Source organism: Mastigoproctus giganteus, chromosome 2 (genome assembly GCF_048544385.1).
Source record: "Mastigoproctus giganteus isolate SK-2022 chromosome 2, ASM4854438v1, whole genome shotgun sequence".
Classification (NCBI taxonomy): domain Eukaryota; kingdom Metazoa; phylum Arthropoda; class Arachnida; order Uropygi; family Thelyphonidae; genus Mastigoproctus; species Mastigoproctus giganteus.
In genome coordinates, this window is record NC_143576.1 from 115,943,254 (window position 1) to 115,960,510 (window position 17,257).

General features: G+C 36.0%; 1 protein-coding gene across 3 annotated transcripts in view; it reads right to left on the reverse strand.

Moving 5' to 3' along the window:
• LOC150089511 (uncharacterized) overlaps positions 1-17,257 on the reverse strand; it is a 258,840-nt gene that overhangs the window by 101,520 nt on the left and 140,063 nt on the right. For all 3 annotated transcript variants that reach the window (XM_090389530.1, XM_090389531.1, XM_090389529.1), the window contains exon 6: positions 16,907-17,050. In XM_090389530.1, the coding sequence (XP_090245656.1) occupies positions 16,907-17,050 (144 nt within the window). The remainder of the gene's footprint in view (positions 1-16,906; positions 17,051-17,257) is intronic.

Here is a 17,257-nt window from a genome sequence, read left to right on the forward strand (position 1 = left end):
TACCGACCTTGACATCTGCAAATTTTGGCATCATGCCCTGCATCCCTTCATTGATGTCATTTACAAAAATCAAAAGCAGCAGTGGTCGAGTACGAATCCTTCAGGAATCCAACTTCTTAGGTGTTAGCCCAACCTGAAAAAAGAACCATTACAGCAGGCCCCTGTTATAACATGGTTCGCTTTACGCTGATTCGCTATAACGCTGTTCTTATAGTATAACCCATATCTGACTATAACGCTGTCACAGATCACTATAATGCTCTTTTACAGATTGTATTTTTGGCATATTTAATGAAATCGTTTCATTTGATGGAGTCGATAGCTTGAAAATGAATAGCAAAACAGCATTAAAACGTTTCCCACGCCGACTTGAGATTTTCCCATGCTCAGTGAAATTTTCTCGCACGCTAATTTAATGCAGTACAGTGACTTGTTACGTACTTCCGAGATCAACATTTTAAAAAATTATCAAGTATATTGCTTGTAATATTTGCGTTATATTCATTTATCCAAAGACTAATCATCACTCAGTACAGTATTAGACATCATGCGTAACGGACAGTTTACTCAAACATTGTATCATAATTAATGCAACCAATGCAGTTACATTTTCGAAGAGTTAATAATGGCCAATAAGAATATAAAAGCAACAACATCTGGATGCAGTACAAAGACTATAAATGTAAGAAAAAGACTGAATTTGAAAATTAAATTAGACGTTTTGAAGCGAATCGATTTCGGTCAACGACAAGTGGATGTGTGCCATAACTTAGGACTTGCAAGTTTAACTGTAAGAATAATTATAAAAAAATAAAGAATTAATTTTAGCAGCGGGAAAGATAGCTGTTCCACTGCAAGTAACTAGGGCTGGGCCAACTATTAGAATTGAAATGGAAAGGCTTTAACTAATTTTATTGAAGATAATATCCAATGCAGAATTCAGTTAAGTTAAATATTATAAAAGAGAGAGAGAGATTAGCCAATATGATAATATGATGATCTAAAGAAAACTCACCTAAAAAAAAAAAAAAAAAATGTGGAACCATTTAAAACTGATAAGGGCTGGTTGAATAGATTTAAAATCTAGGGAGAAGCCGCAAGTGCGGATCAAGGAACCGAAGCTTTCAAAAAAGAACTTGTTAAAATTGTTGAAGAGGGGTATTGTGTGTTATACTTCTCAAGTTTATAACATAGATGAAGCAGGACTTTTGTGGAAATGAATGTCTAAAAGAAGTTTCATATTGAAAGAAGAAAAAAAAAAAAACATGCCAGGTTTCAAAGCCGCGAAGGATCGGGTGACTTTATTGTTGGGTGGTAACGCTGCGGGGGATTTAAAATTAATACCCCTTTTTGTTTATTTGGAAGAGGGCCAAAGTTCAACCCAAAATCAACACATTTTTCATGGTTAAATTCATCAATTAAAATCAATTTAATTCATGATTTTAATTGGAATTTTAAGTTTAATTTTGATACATAAGTAGTTACCACATAATTATATACATATGTAATGCAGAATATTTTATATGTGCAAATATTTGAATATTAAATATTTTGACCGACATTTGTGCATCTTTTCACTACCGTTTATTATTTATTGGGAAATATCCTATGGCACCGACCGCAACTCACAAATACATATGTTACCTTATGGGAATGCGGCGCTTGTTTAGTGCAGATTCACTTAGCTCTCTGTTTTTCCAGAACGAATTATCAGCCTTAAGCGGAAGTCAACTGTAATCATAACTAACTGCCTCCAGCTCTTCAGTTATCCTGTAATCCATCTATGGATCTTTCCTCTGATTCCAGTGTGTTATAACTTGCACTATAACCTCTCATGCAGAAACAGTCAAATATTTTGCTGAAACCAAAGTAAACAATATCAAAATTTTTTTCTGTATACAGCTCATGAGTGACTCTGCCAAAATAGCTTGGTTAAACACAATTTTCCCTTTACCAGCAGAATTCCACTTCCTTCAAAATGATCCTGTACTGCCCTCTAGATTACTGCCCCTATGACTTTCCCTACCACTGAAGTCAGATCAGCTGGTCAGTTACCCACTTCACTCTAAGAACTACCTTTATGCTTATCTGTATTACCTCCCCCACAACTAGCAGTTTCTCTGAACTCTTATGTTACCCTCATAGATATTGGGAAAACCCTTGGACCACCTCTATTCAAACAAATCCCATCTCTACAAAACATATTCGTTTGACTTACAAGTGTGATTTTTGTCACACTGACAAAAATTTCCTCCAAAGAGTCTTGCAGAGCCTTGCTGCCTTTAAGTCTGATTATCCACAAAGCTTTTAATGTGTGGTTCCTCCTATCAGAATTGCAGATACAGGCCTCCATAGCCGAGTGGTCAGGAGCGGGGGTGCAGTAGCACATGCTCTTTGTGTAGACTGGGGTTTAAACACCTGAAAAACAAAGTTTTTTTCAGGGGTTTAAAGTTTTTTTTTATTTTTTTTTATTTTTTACACATTCTGATCTCTTGGCATTGTTTCAGCAAGTCCTATATTTATCCAACAAACTGTCAGGTTGTGTTCATTTAACATCATTAGTCCTCACACAAATAACAATGTTCTCTTTACTCCTGCCCCCTTAAAATCAGAAAGTCTTTTGGTGACATCATTAATTACTACTCCTGGCAGACACACCCTGTTTATAAAACACTTAACCTTATTAAAAAAAAAAAGAGTTATTGGTTTCCCTGACAATATAATCTTCCAATAGAACTAAATCATTCTGAACTGGAGCAGTTTGCACTCATTCTGTTCTAAGGCCCAAATTTTGGGATAGGGGGTGCATTCTTGGCAGATTACTAGAATCTCGAGCCCTTGATGAGCTCCCATTTTTTACGGCTTGTCTCTATAGCACACACACACACACACACACACACACACTTCTTGAGTGATTCAAATCCTTCTAGTAATGTACAAGTTTTAATCTGAGATTGTTACACTCATTACATCAGGAACAAGAAGAGCAATTGTCAGATGAGTTATGTTCAACCTTTGAATACATGCCGCAGGCAATGAAATGCAAGTTAAGAATTTGTGACTCACAAAGGAAATTGTCTAAGGCCATTTTCTCCTGAGCCACAACAACCTCGGATGAAGAAGTTAATGTGGATCTTGTAATAACAAACTTCTCCAACCCAAGGGAATCTCTTCACAGTCGTGGTTCAATGCACTTTCCTGCTGCCTCCCTCAAAATTACTGGGAATACGGGTCTATATATATATTCCAGGAGTCATGAACACCAACTCCTTGCCTTTAGACTCAAAAGTTTTCTAATAATCTTCTGAAATTTCAGTATTGCTAATTTCATGTTTTCCATCGTCATTCACGGTTTCTCTTCAACACAGGGGATTTTTTCCTTCTGTAAATATCAATGCCTTTGCATCAGTTCATGCAACATTAGTTATCTAAGACTTTTCTGCACCCATTACATGATCAAATCAGATATATTCTGTTTGTGAGAAACCCTCTGTTCCTGCTCTTTGCTCTTAACCAGCAATTTCTCATAATCTTTGTCAGCCTAGCCTTTTCTATGGAACTATTACAGATCAGTTCATAGATGTCATAAGCTTTAGTACTTTTTATCGCTTTGCAACTTTTCCATGCCATGTATTTCTGCTCTTTAAACTGGTTAGTTCATTATTCATTGATTATGAAATTCTCCTTGTGCTGTAATTTAACAGCATTCAAGGCTTCTGTGACTATAACTTAAATGTATACCATAATTTTAACATACTTGCACTCTGTGAGGTATCTCCCCAGTTGACAGAGACCAAGTAACACCCTTAAGTTGTTATAATCTCCTTTCCTGAAATGAAAACCAATTTTACTTCTCCCACACTAAACTGTAACTAACATATATTCTATTATCAAGTGGTCCATGAAAGTTATAAAAAAAGAAGTGACAATAAAATGCAGCCCTGATTCATTCCAAGCTAAACTTACCATTTTCCAATGTTTCCTTCAATTGTCACTACAGATATGCTATTTTAATGCAAACTTTTTTTTTATTCCCTTTAAAAGATTATCAATGATGCCAAATTCTTCTAAAATTTGGAAGAATATATTCTAGATACTTGTCATTCGCCACATGCTTTTTCAAGGTCAGCAGATCATAAATACATGTTTTTTCTTATATTCCCATAAATTTTTTATAATCCATGTTAGTGCAAATATCTCATCCTGATGTCTCCTGCTTGGCCTAAAATCTGACTGTTCTCCTCTTTGCATTCCTCAATTCTTCTCTCTTCTCAAATAAACTTATGTAGATTTTACCTGTAACATTATGGAGTGGTATTTCTCTGCAACTACTACATATAGCTTTTATTTCCCTTTTTATATATTGGTGTAATTAAGGCCCTGCTCCAATCTTCCAGAACATGTCCTTTCACCTTTATCATTTTTGATTACCTTAGTTATAGTATTTTCCACCTGATCAGAAATTTTTACATAAATGCCAAACCATTTTAACTTCCTGATGAAAAAATACAAAACTTGTTTTGTATTTTTCCCCCCTAAACTCTTTCAGAATTTTCACCAACCATTTTCACACACACATCACTAAATTGTGACCACCTACCTAATACTATGTTGAGCCACAACTCACATGGATAACAGCCACTTTCACCTAGGCACTGGTTCTACTAGATGTCTGAATAAGTCTGTAGGGTCTGCAGCCATGCTACCTGCAAGGCTTTCCACAATGTCAGAATAGGTGACAGTTTCACATTCATATGCCTCACTTCCCATAAAAAACATCCTATAGGCCAATCAAGGTAGGTGATACCTTCACTGTGTTTCTCGAACCACTCATGCACAGTGCAGGCCCAATGACAGCACATTATCATCTTGGAAGATCCCATTTCTGTTCAGAACAAAATGCAACACGGAAGGGTGCACAAGGTTTCCTAAGAGCTGCCATAGACTTCACCAGCAAAATGTTGCTCTGTGTATACTAGAGGTCCTAGTTCTTGCCAGAAAAACAAGACCGTTATTAAGCAACCACCAGCTGGATAGTGGGTTCCATGGACCCATGCTTGTGCCACACATGAAGGCATCTGTCAGCATGTTGCACCAGTATTTGCACGCATCTAACCAGCACATTCGTTTCCAGTCCTCTGGAAAAGTGTCCAACCAGCGTGTTGATGACACCACAGCATTTGCCATTGACAATGATCAGTGGTGAGGAGAGGGTGTCTCTTGGGTTGTCTTCTGTGGAACCCCGTACACCTGTGCACTGCATTGTCATTTGGGATATTGTCCTTGCATTCCCCATATTATGTTGCAATGTCAACTGCTGCCCAATGACCAGCCATTGAACCCGTACAACGCACTGCACCCTTTGCTCACCACAAACATCCACTTTATGTAATCCTCTGCAATTCTGTCAGTGGGAAGTAGTTTGACACCATTTGCTGTATACCTTAACCACAGTGGGCTGTGAGCAACTGAAAAGATATGCCATTTCCTTTGACTTGCTCGAATAGATGCAAATTACCACTGCTTAGCATACAAAGCCGTTCAGCTTTTATACTGCGAATTATCCAGCATAGTCCATTATGAATGGGATGGTTACAATTCAGTGATCACTGAGTGTTTTAAAAAAAAAAATATATATATATATATATGGCTCCTGACATTTTTCTTTCTATTCCAATGGGATATACTAGTTTTATTTGATTTTTTTTCCCTGTTTTCTAACTGCCTCTAACTTCTTGGGCAAATCATGGCATCCTGAATTACCTATCTTTACAGATATTGTACCTCACACACCTCTTTTTCTGCTTCTACTAAAATTCTCTTAATTCTTTATGTAGAGTCATGTTAGCATTGGGAATGCCATTTTTATGCAAATTCTTTTGATCAAGGAGGTCTCTGTTAGTTCACAAATCTGAGAACTTTAATTTTTGTCTGCTTTAACAATTCTTTATGTCTCTTATTTTTTGGAAATAATTACCACTTTTTCATACAAGAAAATGAACACTTAAAGAAATCTCAAATCATTTATATATCCTTACCTTGTTAATTATAATAATTTTCTTGTTTCTGTTACATTCCCTACCTGTAAACCTGTAACTATCTTTAGGCCAAAATATTCTGTAATTACAAGTACATCTTTTACATAAAATTCCAATAGCTTTTTACTATCATTTTGGCCTTGCCTTTTTCTTCAAATTTCCCTGTTATCTGTACAGATAATGTAATTTTCATTTCCTTCCTACCACACCATTTAAAATCTCTGATTTTGTTAGTTCTACTATTCCTTCTATGATATTAAAGATTTCTTCTATTTCGCTTTTTAACCTTCAGTTCAAACATCATTTTTAATTGTTAATTGGAACAGGAAAATGTTTCAAGTTATAACTGTTTTTCCCCTCTCCCTAGGTGGTAGGCTGTACATTGAAAAAGAACTGAAGACAAAAAGAGCTCATTTCAGAAAATGGCTTATATGAGGGGGGGGGGGTTCCAAAAAAAAAGGATTTCTATTCACCCAGAAATAGTTGACAGAAAGTAGAAACCAACACCATGTGTTACACTTTTTCAACATAGTCACTAAACAAAATAACATATTTTGCCACCTCTCAATACACTTCCATAAGCCAGATTATCTTTACAGATATACAGATCCCAACAAGTCCTCTGACTGTCCTTCAAACCAAGATTCAGCAGCAGAAATCGCCTCATCAACAGCAGCAAAGTGTTTTCTATGAAGAAAGGACTTCAGGGCAGGAAAGAGGAAGAAATCCGAGGGTACAAGATTGGAGGAATTGGCAGGATGTGGCAATATTTCAAACCCACATTCGTAGGCACACCTCACTGCAGCACGCAAAGAATGCACTGGGGCATTAACGTGGAGCAGACACACAGCTTTCTCTATTCTTTTATCTCTAATAGCAGCACACAGCTTAATGAGGAGCTTGGAATAATACTTGGCCACCACAGTACAGGCCTTTTGAAGGTAATCTGTTAGTATTATGCCATGCTGATCCCAAAAAACCGACAGCATCACCTTGCCAGCTTGGTTACACCTTTGCCTTTTTTTTGGGGGGGGGATAGTTCTGAATGCTTCCATTGTTTGACATTTGTTTAGTTTCGGAATCACAGTGATGGATCCAAGTTTCATCCATGGTGACTAGCTATGAAATCGCCCCCCCCCTTGCTTTTTCTGGCACAATGTTGTTTAGAAGTCTTGGAACCCATCTAGCAGATACTTTACTCATATGCAACAGTTGATGGATGATGTTCTCCACATATACTACACTAAGCTAGAGCTCTGCAGCTAGTTCTTTGACACTAATCTTCCAGGCGATCTTTCAGGATTAATGACTCAATTTTTGCATTGTTGTTTTCTACTACAGCAGTTGCTGGGCATCCTGGGATTTCTTCATCATGCACTGAGATTGTCCACAATTGAAATGTCTATACCAATGTGCAAACAACAATGTAACCTGGGCAGTCTTCTCCATAAACAGCGACCATTTCTTTGTGGACTGTTTTCAGCATTTTTCCTTGCAGAAAGTGGAAGCGAATCACTGATCTGTATTCCACTTTATCCATTGTGACACTTTGTTCAGTGCTGAAAAGAAAGAAATGAATTGTCAGATTGAAACCAAAATCTGTATGGTTGCTATAGAGATTTCAAGGTATCAAACAAAAATCTTTCTATCAACTACAGTAAACCCCTGCTATTCGCGGTATCTGTATTCGCGGTCGCTGATTTAATATAAAATGAAACCTAAAAAAATGTGAATTTTAAAGCGCCGTGAACATTTTCCGCCATAAAAATACATGGGCGTGGCCAAAATTATCATTCCCGGTCAAAACAGTGCTCAGTGGGTGGGGGAGAGGGGTGACAAAATCGCAAGCGTGGATGTTTCTCGCTAATCTTTGTTCAGTATGTGTTATGCGCTTGTCATGGAAGGTTTCGTCGTTTGCTTTTAATTTATATACTTATAAATTGAATAAATTTATCAATTTATAAATTGATTTACTTACAAAAATGATAAATCTACCGTTTTGCAGTGTAAAACAGACTTTTTCGAGTGTATTAATGGAAGAAAGTAACTTTATTGTGGACAAGTTCTTTCTAACCCGTACAAAAATATGGCTACGAATAACAAGGGAAATGTGAAAAAGATCAAAGAAGGTGATGACATTAGCGAATAAAATTAAGTTATTAAACAAAATTTCTAATGGTGAAAGTGTCTCCTCAGTGGCAAAACATTATAAAATCAATGAGTCAACAGTACGATCAATCAAAAAATCGGAAGAAAAAATCCGCTGTAGTGTCTGTGAAAACGTGCTAATTGCTTCAAAAATTTGCTCTGTAACTCGTGATGTTAAATTAGAAAAAAATGGAAAAGGCTTTAAATCTGTGGATAGAAGACCGAACTCAAAATAAAATTTTGTTAAGTTCACTCATCATTTGTGAAAAGGCAAAACTCCTTTATCAACACTTTAGCAAAAGTGGTGATAGCACTGGCGGGATAAGTTTTTTAGTTAGCAAAGGTGCTGGTTTGAAATTTCTAATAAATATTACATTTAATATTAAATTGTTTCTTATTTTCATTTCAATGCCATATGCTTGCATTTCACTATGTACTGTCTATGTACATAGTCATATTATGAAGGTACATATAATACATACATTGACAAAATTTTAGACTAGTTTTTCTTATATATTTCATACTTTGGAATGGAACCCCTTTATTACTATGGGAGCCATAACTCAGTATTCGCGTTTTCGGTATTCACAGCATTTCTCAGGAACGTAACCCTCGCTATTCGCGGGGGTTTACTGTATTTCTAGGTGAACACAAATCTTTTTTTGAATCTCACCCCTTCATAAGTCAGGTGCTTTTCATATCAAATTCAAGTGGTAGCTTATCAGTTACAAAACTCTGATAAGAAACAGATTTTCTTCAAAACATTGTTTTTAATAAATGTCATATATTCAGCTGTTAGGAGATGTGTAATATGGTATACACATTTCTTAGGATTCCAGCAGCAATATGAACTTGCTGAGGGGGCTCCCTTGCACAACCAAGGTCTGACAATATGGTGTGCCATCTACAGTCTATTTGAACCATTTCTCTATTTTACTTCTTGAAAAATGTGAGGAGGATGAACATACTCTTATTGTCAAGCAGGTGTGCTAATGCAACATCATTTTGATGTTGCATTAGTATTCCAGAAATCTGTTTCAAAAATTAATGGTTTCAACAGAACAATTTAATAACCATATTGTCAATCAGAATGGCTTATAGAGGGGGACTTAACTTTCCATATGTTAACAGGAACTTGTGGTTTGGTCATTTGCAGAATAGAAGAAATTTTCTGTATTCATTGAACAACTGCTTCCTACAGCAGTATGTTACAAAGACAGCAACAGACTAATACTCTTGATCTGATTATTAGCTGTGACTCTTCATGCATTAATAATCTCCAGTTAAAAAAACCACTAGGTGGCAGTAATCATAATATACTGATGTGTGATTTATTTAAAGATATAACTACTGTTAAGGTAAAGGAAAGGCATTTGCTTTCATAAAGCAGACTACAGTGGTCTTAGATAGTTTTTAAATTCCTTTTAGTAGAACCAACTGATGGCATCCCTAATAGCAAATTCTAAATGAGAAGAATTCAAAGTAATTGTAGAAGTTACTAGGCTTTTCACACCAACTAAAAAATACTGTTCAAGGCTTAAGCCTAAATGGATATCAGATGAAGTAATGAGACCCATGGCAGAGATGAAAAAATGCATGGGATGCATATAAATTATCAGGTGATGCAAAAGCCTACGGTACATAAACCAGTCTGCAATCAAGTGAGAAAGGCAATTAGAGAAGCTAAGGAAGATTACGAAAAGACTGTATAAAAAGATGCAAAGAAAAATAGCAAACACTTCTTTACTTATATAAACACTAGAAGTAAGGAGTTGAATCACATTGGTTCACCTGATATCTTTTTGCCCTATAAGTATATTCCATAAGATGGGGAATGCTAAAAGTTTATCAAAATCTAACAGTGAAATAAATGATATTGTTATGACTGTGAGGAAAGTGGAATAAAAACTGTTGAAACTAAACATAAAAAAAAAGGCATGGGGTTGGATGTAATCTATCCCATCATACAAGGGGGTGATCATTTAATTCGCAGACTGGTGCAAGATCTTATCTTAATTGTCATCATTTGAATCTTCTGTGGATTTTCCTTCTTGAAACAGTCTCCTTTGAACTTTACATGCTCTCTCCACCATTGTAACCACACATTAAATGCTTCTTATAAGTCATTTTTCGAAAGACTGCAAAGTGTTTCGTGGCTTTGCAAGTATCATTGTGTGGGATGCAAAATGCTTGCCTTTCAGAGCTTTCTTCAGATGTGGAAACAGGAAAAAAATCACATAGGGCTAAGTGAATAAGGGGGATACGGCAGAACTATGGCAGATGACATATATAACACAGAAGCCTATGGCAGATATAAGCTAGTCTGTAATCAAGTCACAAAGGAGGTTAGGCAAACCAAGGCTGATTACGTGAAATCCTTGGAAAAAGGATGCAAAGTAAAACAACAGACTTCTTTACTTGTGTAAACTCTGGAAGGAAGGGGATGAATAAGATTTGTCCACTTGGTGTTGGTGGCTCAATGTTGATAATCCTGCTCAGATAGCTGACAAATTGAATGAGTATTTTGCAGTTAAAAATTCACATAGATTCACAGTAGGAATTCTGTATGGAAGGGCAGAAATTTACTAAACTCTAACAGGGAGCTAAATGATTTTGTAATAACGGAGTGCAAAGTGGAGGAGAAACTGTTGAAGTTAAGCATAAAAAAGATACCCGGGGCAGATGGAATCTATCCAGTTATATTGAAGGTGGCAGCGAGGAATACCCTTAGCCATAATTATGAGAGCATCCTTAGATTCAGTGGGGGGGGGGGGTCCCATGAACTGGAGATGTGCAACTGTATCCCAATTCACAAAGGGGGTTCTCAAGAGGTGACGCAAATAATTATAGACCTGTTAGTTTAACTTCTCTTCCAGGGAAAATAATGAAGTCACTGGTTACAGAAGTGATGCAGGATCACCTATACAAGATTGCAGTAATAGTTCAGACAAAGCATGGGTTTGTTAAGGGGAGGTCTTGTCTGACCAATTTGATTGGATACTGCAATGTGGTCACAAAGGACCTGAATGCAAAAAATAAATTTTGATATCATATACTTGGATTTCATGAAAGCTTTTGATACTGTTGCACATGGAAGACTGCTGTACAAATTGGAGTGGTGTGGCATTAAGGGCAAGGTGCTGCAATGGATAAAGGGATGGTTGAATGCGAGACAGCAGAGAGTGGTAATAAATGGACACTTCTCTATGTGGACCAATGCTATTAGTGGAGTCTCCCAGGGTTCGGTGCTGGGCCCATTGTTGTTTTATGTATTTATTAATGATATTGATGAAGTTATATCAGACTTAATGTCCACGTTTGCAGATGATACAAAGGTTGGCAGGGTTGTTAATGATAGTAAAGACATATGCTACTGCAACAGGATCTAGAAAAGTTAGGTAGATGGACTGAGAAGTGGCAACTGAAGTTTAATACTGACAAATGCAAAGTATGGGTAGCAGTAACCAAAGTATGGGTAGCAGTAACCAAAAAGGGCATATGGGTAGCAGTAACCAAAGAGAAACGTACCAACTGTGTGGTACTACACTCGGGGAGGTGGATAATAAAAATGACCTAGGGATAATTGTGCAGTCTAATATGAAGTTCTCTGAGCAGTGTAGATGGGCTGCCAGAGCAGGTCATGGAGTTTTGTCAATGATATATAGAAATTTTGCTAGCAGAGACAAGGAGGTGGTTATACATACTCAAGGTGTTACCCATACTGAAATGGGTAACACTTTGAGTAGTGCATACAGGTCTAGAGGCCTCATTTTAGGAAGGATGTAGAGTTGTTAGAAAGAGTACAGAGAAGGGCAACAAGATTGATGAGAGGAACAAGGGGGTTCTCTTACCAAGAGAGGCTAAAATTTTGCAAGTTGCAGCATCTGGAGACTAGGCACCTGCGAGGTGATCTGATTGAGGTTTACAAGGCCTTGAATGGTTTGAGCAGGCTCAATGCTGATGGGATACTTCCGCTTGCTCAGATTAAGAACCTGAGGGGGCATAGATTCAAATTGAGGAAATACAGTTGTAGAATAGATGTGCGGAAGTTTGCCTTTAGCCAGTGGGTAGTCGCTTGCTGGAACAGACTTCCATCTGTTGTTGTTGTGTAAGTTGACAAACATTTGTAGTGACCGGATGGGTGAAATGGGAAGTTTTGTTTTTTTGGCTGATACTCTATAAGCTTGCTTTCTTGCATTGCCTCAACTACAACTAATGCTAATTTCGGCAGCTATGGCAGTGATCACTGCCTGCACAATATTACTCGTATGGGGCCTGGCATTGTCTTGACGGGGAAACCACTTCACACTGAAATATGGCCATCTTACCAAGACACATTACCATATGCTTCATTCATCTCTTTAACTGATTCTGACACATTTAAGCCCCATCTCACACAATAATGAATCACATATCACTGTTCGATCTGTATGTCTGACATGATACTTGCTTCAAAACGATAGTCAGACACGTGGCCAAAAAAAAAAAAAAAAAAGAACTCTTTGTGCGACACTAGATGGACAGACATGCACACACAGTTTGCTCAGTAGTGATCAGGGAGAGCCCCTCTAGCAGCAGTTATGGAAAGTTCACACGGTAAACAAAATTTTGCACAGTCTTGTGAATTTAATGATCACCTCTTGCATTAAGCGAGAGAGCAAAGGAGGTAAGCAATCCTTTAGCCATAATTACCAGAGCATCTTTGGATTCAGGGAGGGTCCCTGTGGACTGGAAATGTGAAAATATATCCCCAAATCACAAAAGGTGACATGAGTAATTACAAATCTGCTTACTAAATTTCTGTTCCAGGGAAAATAATGGAGTCTTTTGTTAAAGAAATAATATAGGCCCATCTAGGCAGAATGCAATTATACTGCAGTCACAGCACAGATTTGTTCAGGGGTAATCTTGTCTGACCAATCTGATTTTGATACTATGACTGTAAAAAAAAAGAAATTAGATGAAAAAATACTTTTGATGTCTTATACTTAGATTTCAGAAATTCTTCTAATACCGTTGCACATAAAAGAGCACTGTGGCTTTAAGGGCAAGTTACTGCTATGGATAAATGGATAGTTTAGTGGGAGAAGGTAAGTCCATGAATGGGCACTGCTCCAAGAGTCCAACAATGGGCTTTGCAATTCATGTACTAATGTTATTAGAGTGTTCCCCCAGGATTCGTTATTGGGCTCGTTGTTTTCAGCGTTTCTTAAAGATACTGATTAAGGTATATTGGGCTTAAGGTCTAATTCTGCAGATGATACAAGGGTTGGCAGAGTGGTTAATGACAGTAATCTAATTTTCGGCTAAATCTAAGGTATGCTACTGCATCAAGACATAAAAAAATTAGGCATATGGGCTGAGATGTGGAAACTGAAGTTGAACATTGACAAATGCAATAAACTTCATATGGGTAACAGTAATCCCAGATTAACATACACCATGTGTGTGGTATCTGGTAGTGAAGAATGAAAAAGATCTGGTGATAACTGTGCAATCAGATACAAGGTTCTCTGAGCAAACAGCTCATGGGGTTTTGTCAAATGGTATACAATAATTTTCTAGTAGGGAAAAGGAGGCGATTATCCCATTGTATAGGGTTAGGCCACATCTTGAGTTCTGCATACAGATCTGGAAGCCTCATTTACAGAAGGGTGTGGATACATTGGAATGGATGCAAGAAGGACATTGAGATTAGTGAGGGGACAAAAAGTGTACTCTTACCAAGAAAGGCTTCAGTTTTACAAATTGCATCGTCTAGAGACTTGAAACCTGCAAGGTGATCTGACTGAGGTTATTCAGACTTTGAAGGGACTGAGCAAGCTCAGTGCTGATGGCATTATTCCTCTTTGCTCAAGCTACATACATGAGAGATCATAAATTCAAACTGAGCAAAGATGGTCCCAGGATAGATGTGTGGAAGTTTGCCTTCAGAAAGGTGGTTGAGTGTTGGAATAAATTTTCATCTGTCACTGCAGAAGTGGGTAGTTTGAATAAATTCAAGGAAGAACTAGACAAACTACTGGAGGGTATGGAACAGGTGATTTTTTTTTTTTTTTTGGCTGATGTGAAAAAGCTTGCATTCTTGCATCATTTACCAATACTAATGATATGCTCTCTTGTGTGGTTTCATAACTATTTATGCCTACATACCTAACCTAGAGGGCACTACAGTTCATCATGCACATGTTCCTTTCTTTACCCTATTACAGGTGACCCCTCCGCTTAACGCTGATAATTCATTCCGGAAAAACAAGAGCACTAAGTGAATCTGAGGTAAGCAAGCGGAGCATTCCCATAAGGTAACATATGTATTGGTGAGTTGCGGTCGGTGCCATTAGATATTTCCTAATCAATAAAAAACAGTAGTGAAAAGATGCACAAATGTTCTTCAAAATATTTAATATTCAAATATTTGTACATATAAAATATTCTGCATTACATATGTATATAATTATGTGGTAACTACTTACGTATCAAAATTAAACTTAAAATTCCAATTGAAATCATGAATTTAATTGATCTAAATTGATTTTAACTGATGAATTTAATCATGAAAAATGTGTCGATTTTGGGTTGAACTTTATTTGGCCCCCTTCCGAATAAACTAAAAGGGGTATTAATTTTAAATCCCCCGCAACATTATCAACCAACAATAAAGGCAACCGGTCCTTCGCCACTTTGAAACCTGGCATGTTTTTTTCTTCTTTCAATATGAAACTTCTTTTAGGCATTCGTTTCCACAAAAGTCCTTCTTCATGTATGTTAAAAACTTGTTAGGAAGTATAACACATAATACCCCTATTCAATAATTTTAACAAGTTCTTTTTTGAAAGTTTCAGCTCCTTGATCTGCACTTGCTGCTTCTCCCTGGATTTTAAATCTATTCAACCAGCCCTAACTAGTTTTAAATGGTTCCACATTTTTTTTTTTTTTTTTTTAGGTGAGTTTTCTTCAGATCATCATATTGGCTAATCTCTCTCTCTCTCTTTTATAATATTTAACTTAACTGAATTCTGCATTGGATATTATCTTCAATAAAATTAGTTAGTCTTTCCATTTCAATCCCAATAGCAGGCCTAGCCCTAGTTGCTTGCAGTGGAATAGCTATCTTTCCCGCTGCTAAAATTAATTCTTTATTTTTTTATAATTGTTCTTACAGTTAAACTTGCAAGTCCTAAATTATGGCACACATCCACTTGTCGTTGACCGGAATCGATTTGCTTCAAAACGTCTAATTTAATTTTCAAATTCAGTCTTTTTCTTACATTTATAGTCTTCGTACTGCGTCCAGACATTGTTACTTTTACATTCTTATCGGCCATTATTAACTCTTCGAAAATGTAACTGCGCTGGTTGCATTAATTATGATACAATGTTCGAGTAAACTGTTCGTTAAGCACGATGTCTAATACTGTACTGAGTGATGACCAGACTTTGGATAAATGCATATAATGCAAATATTACAGGCAATACTTGATCATTTTTTAAAATGTTGATCTCAGAAGTACGTAACAAGTCACTGTACTGCAATTAAATTAGCATGGGAGAAAATTTCACTGAGCATGGGAAACGTTTTAATGCTGTTTTGCTATTCATTTTCAAGCTATCGACTCCATCAAATGAAACAATTTCATTAAATATGCCAAAAATGCAATCTGTAAAAGAGCATTAAGTGATCTGTGACAGCGTTATAGTCAGATATGGGTTATAATATAAGAACAGCGTTATAGCGAACCAGCGTAAAGCGAACCGTGTTATAATGGGGGCCTGCTGTATATATTAAAATATTTTAAAGTCTGCCTTTCAACATAATGCACTCACAGCATAACAATCTATGCTGGTACACTATGAAAGACATCTGAAAATAATTTTAAACTTTGGTTGGGGGAGAACTTAGTGTCTTAAAGGTTCACCTTGAGCATACCTTACAATAAAATTTGAAAGTATAAACCAGAGATATGATGCTCAATACGTTCTACGTTGATTTCAATATTTGTAGAAGAATAAGAGAATTTCACCTCAATATGATACGTAGAACACTTCTGTATGATACTCTCCAGAAATTAAAATAACAAAATGATTATGGTAAAAAATTGAAAAATATATTGAAAACAATTTTAAAAATCAAAATTGAAAGACAATTTAAAAAAGTTTTTTTTTTATTTTAAAAAGTTTAATGTAAATTTTGAAAAAACGATTCTCCTTCCTGAAGCTAACAGAACTTTGACCGTACGTCATGATCACAGGAATGAAATTTTTTTTTTTTTAATTGTGTTCAATTGATTTTTTAAATTTAATTTCTGGAGAGCATCATACGGAAGCGTTCTATATATCATATTGAAGTAAATTTTTCTTATACTTACAATAAAATGTATAGAATCATAATAAGCTAAATAAAAATATTTCTACTTTATTTAGAACCATATTAGACATTTAATTTTCAGCACTGAAAATCAAACCATGTTCAGCAAGGTGTAGTAAATGATGTTATACAGAAAGCTGCCATTTCATGCAAATTTCTAAAAAATGTTTCAAATAAGTTTGTGTAAATAGCCTTTTATATCTTTATTTTTAAAAATCTTTTCATTTTGTTTATCAAAAGTAAACTACCCTCAAATGACAAAAATAATATTTATATCTTCAAGATTTTAACTATAATCAGCATATATACAAAAAATAAAAATATCTTATTCATTCTGAAAATAAATTCAATTTACCTTATCACTTTCTGTAGAATATAATAGTAGAAGTAATTCAGCCAATAAAAGAGAATATGTTACAATGTTGAATGCAACAAAACCTAAAAAGGATTTGCTCAGAAAACCAGGTTTTTCATAAGGTAAATCTCGTAGATGAAATATCTGCAAATAGGAAATATTTTTCAATATATACTAATGTACTTTTATATTCTAAAAACAAATATTCTAGCTACTGCTTTAACCATTCAAATTACTCCACTAAAGAAACCAACCATTTCAGCATGAAATATCACAAATGTGGACCACAGAATATTTAGACTGTCAGATGTGGGCCCACTATGAATATCATTAATAGCATAAACTCTATGT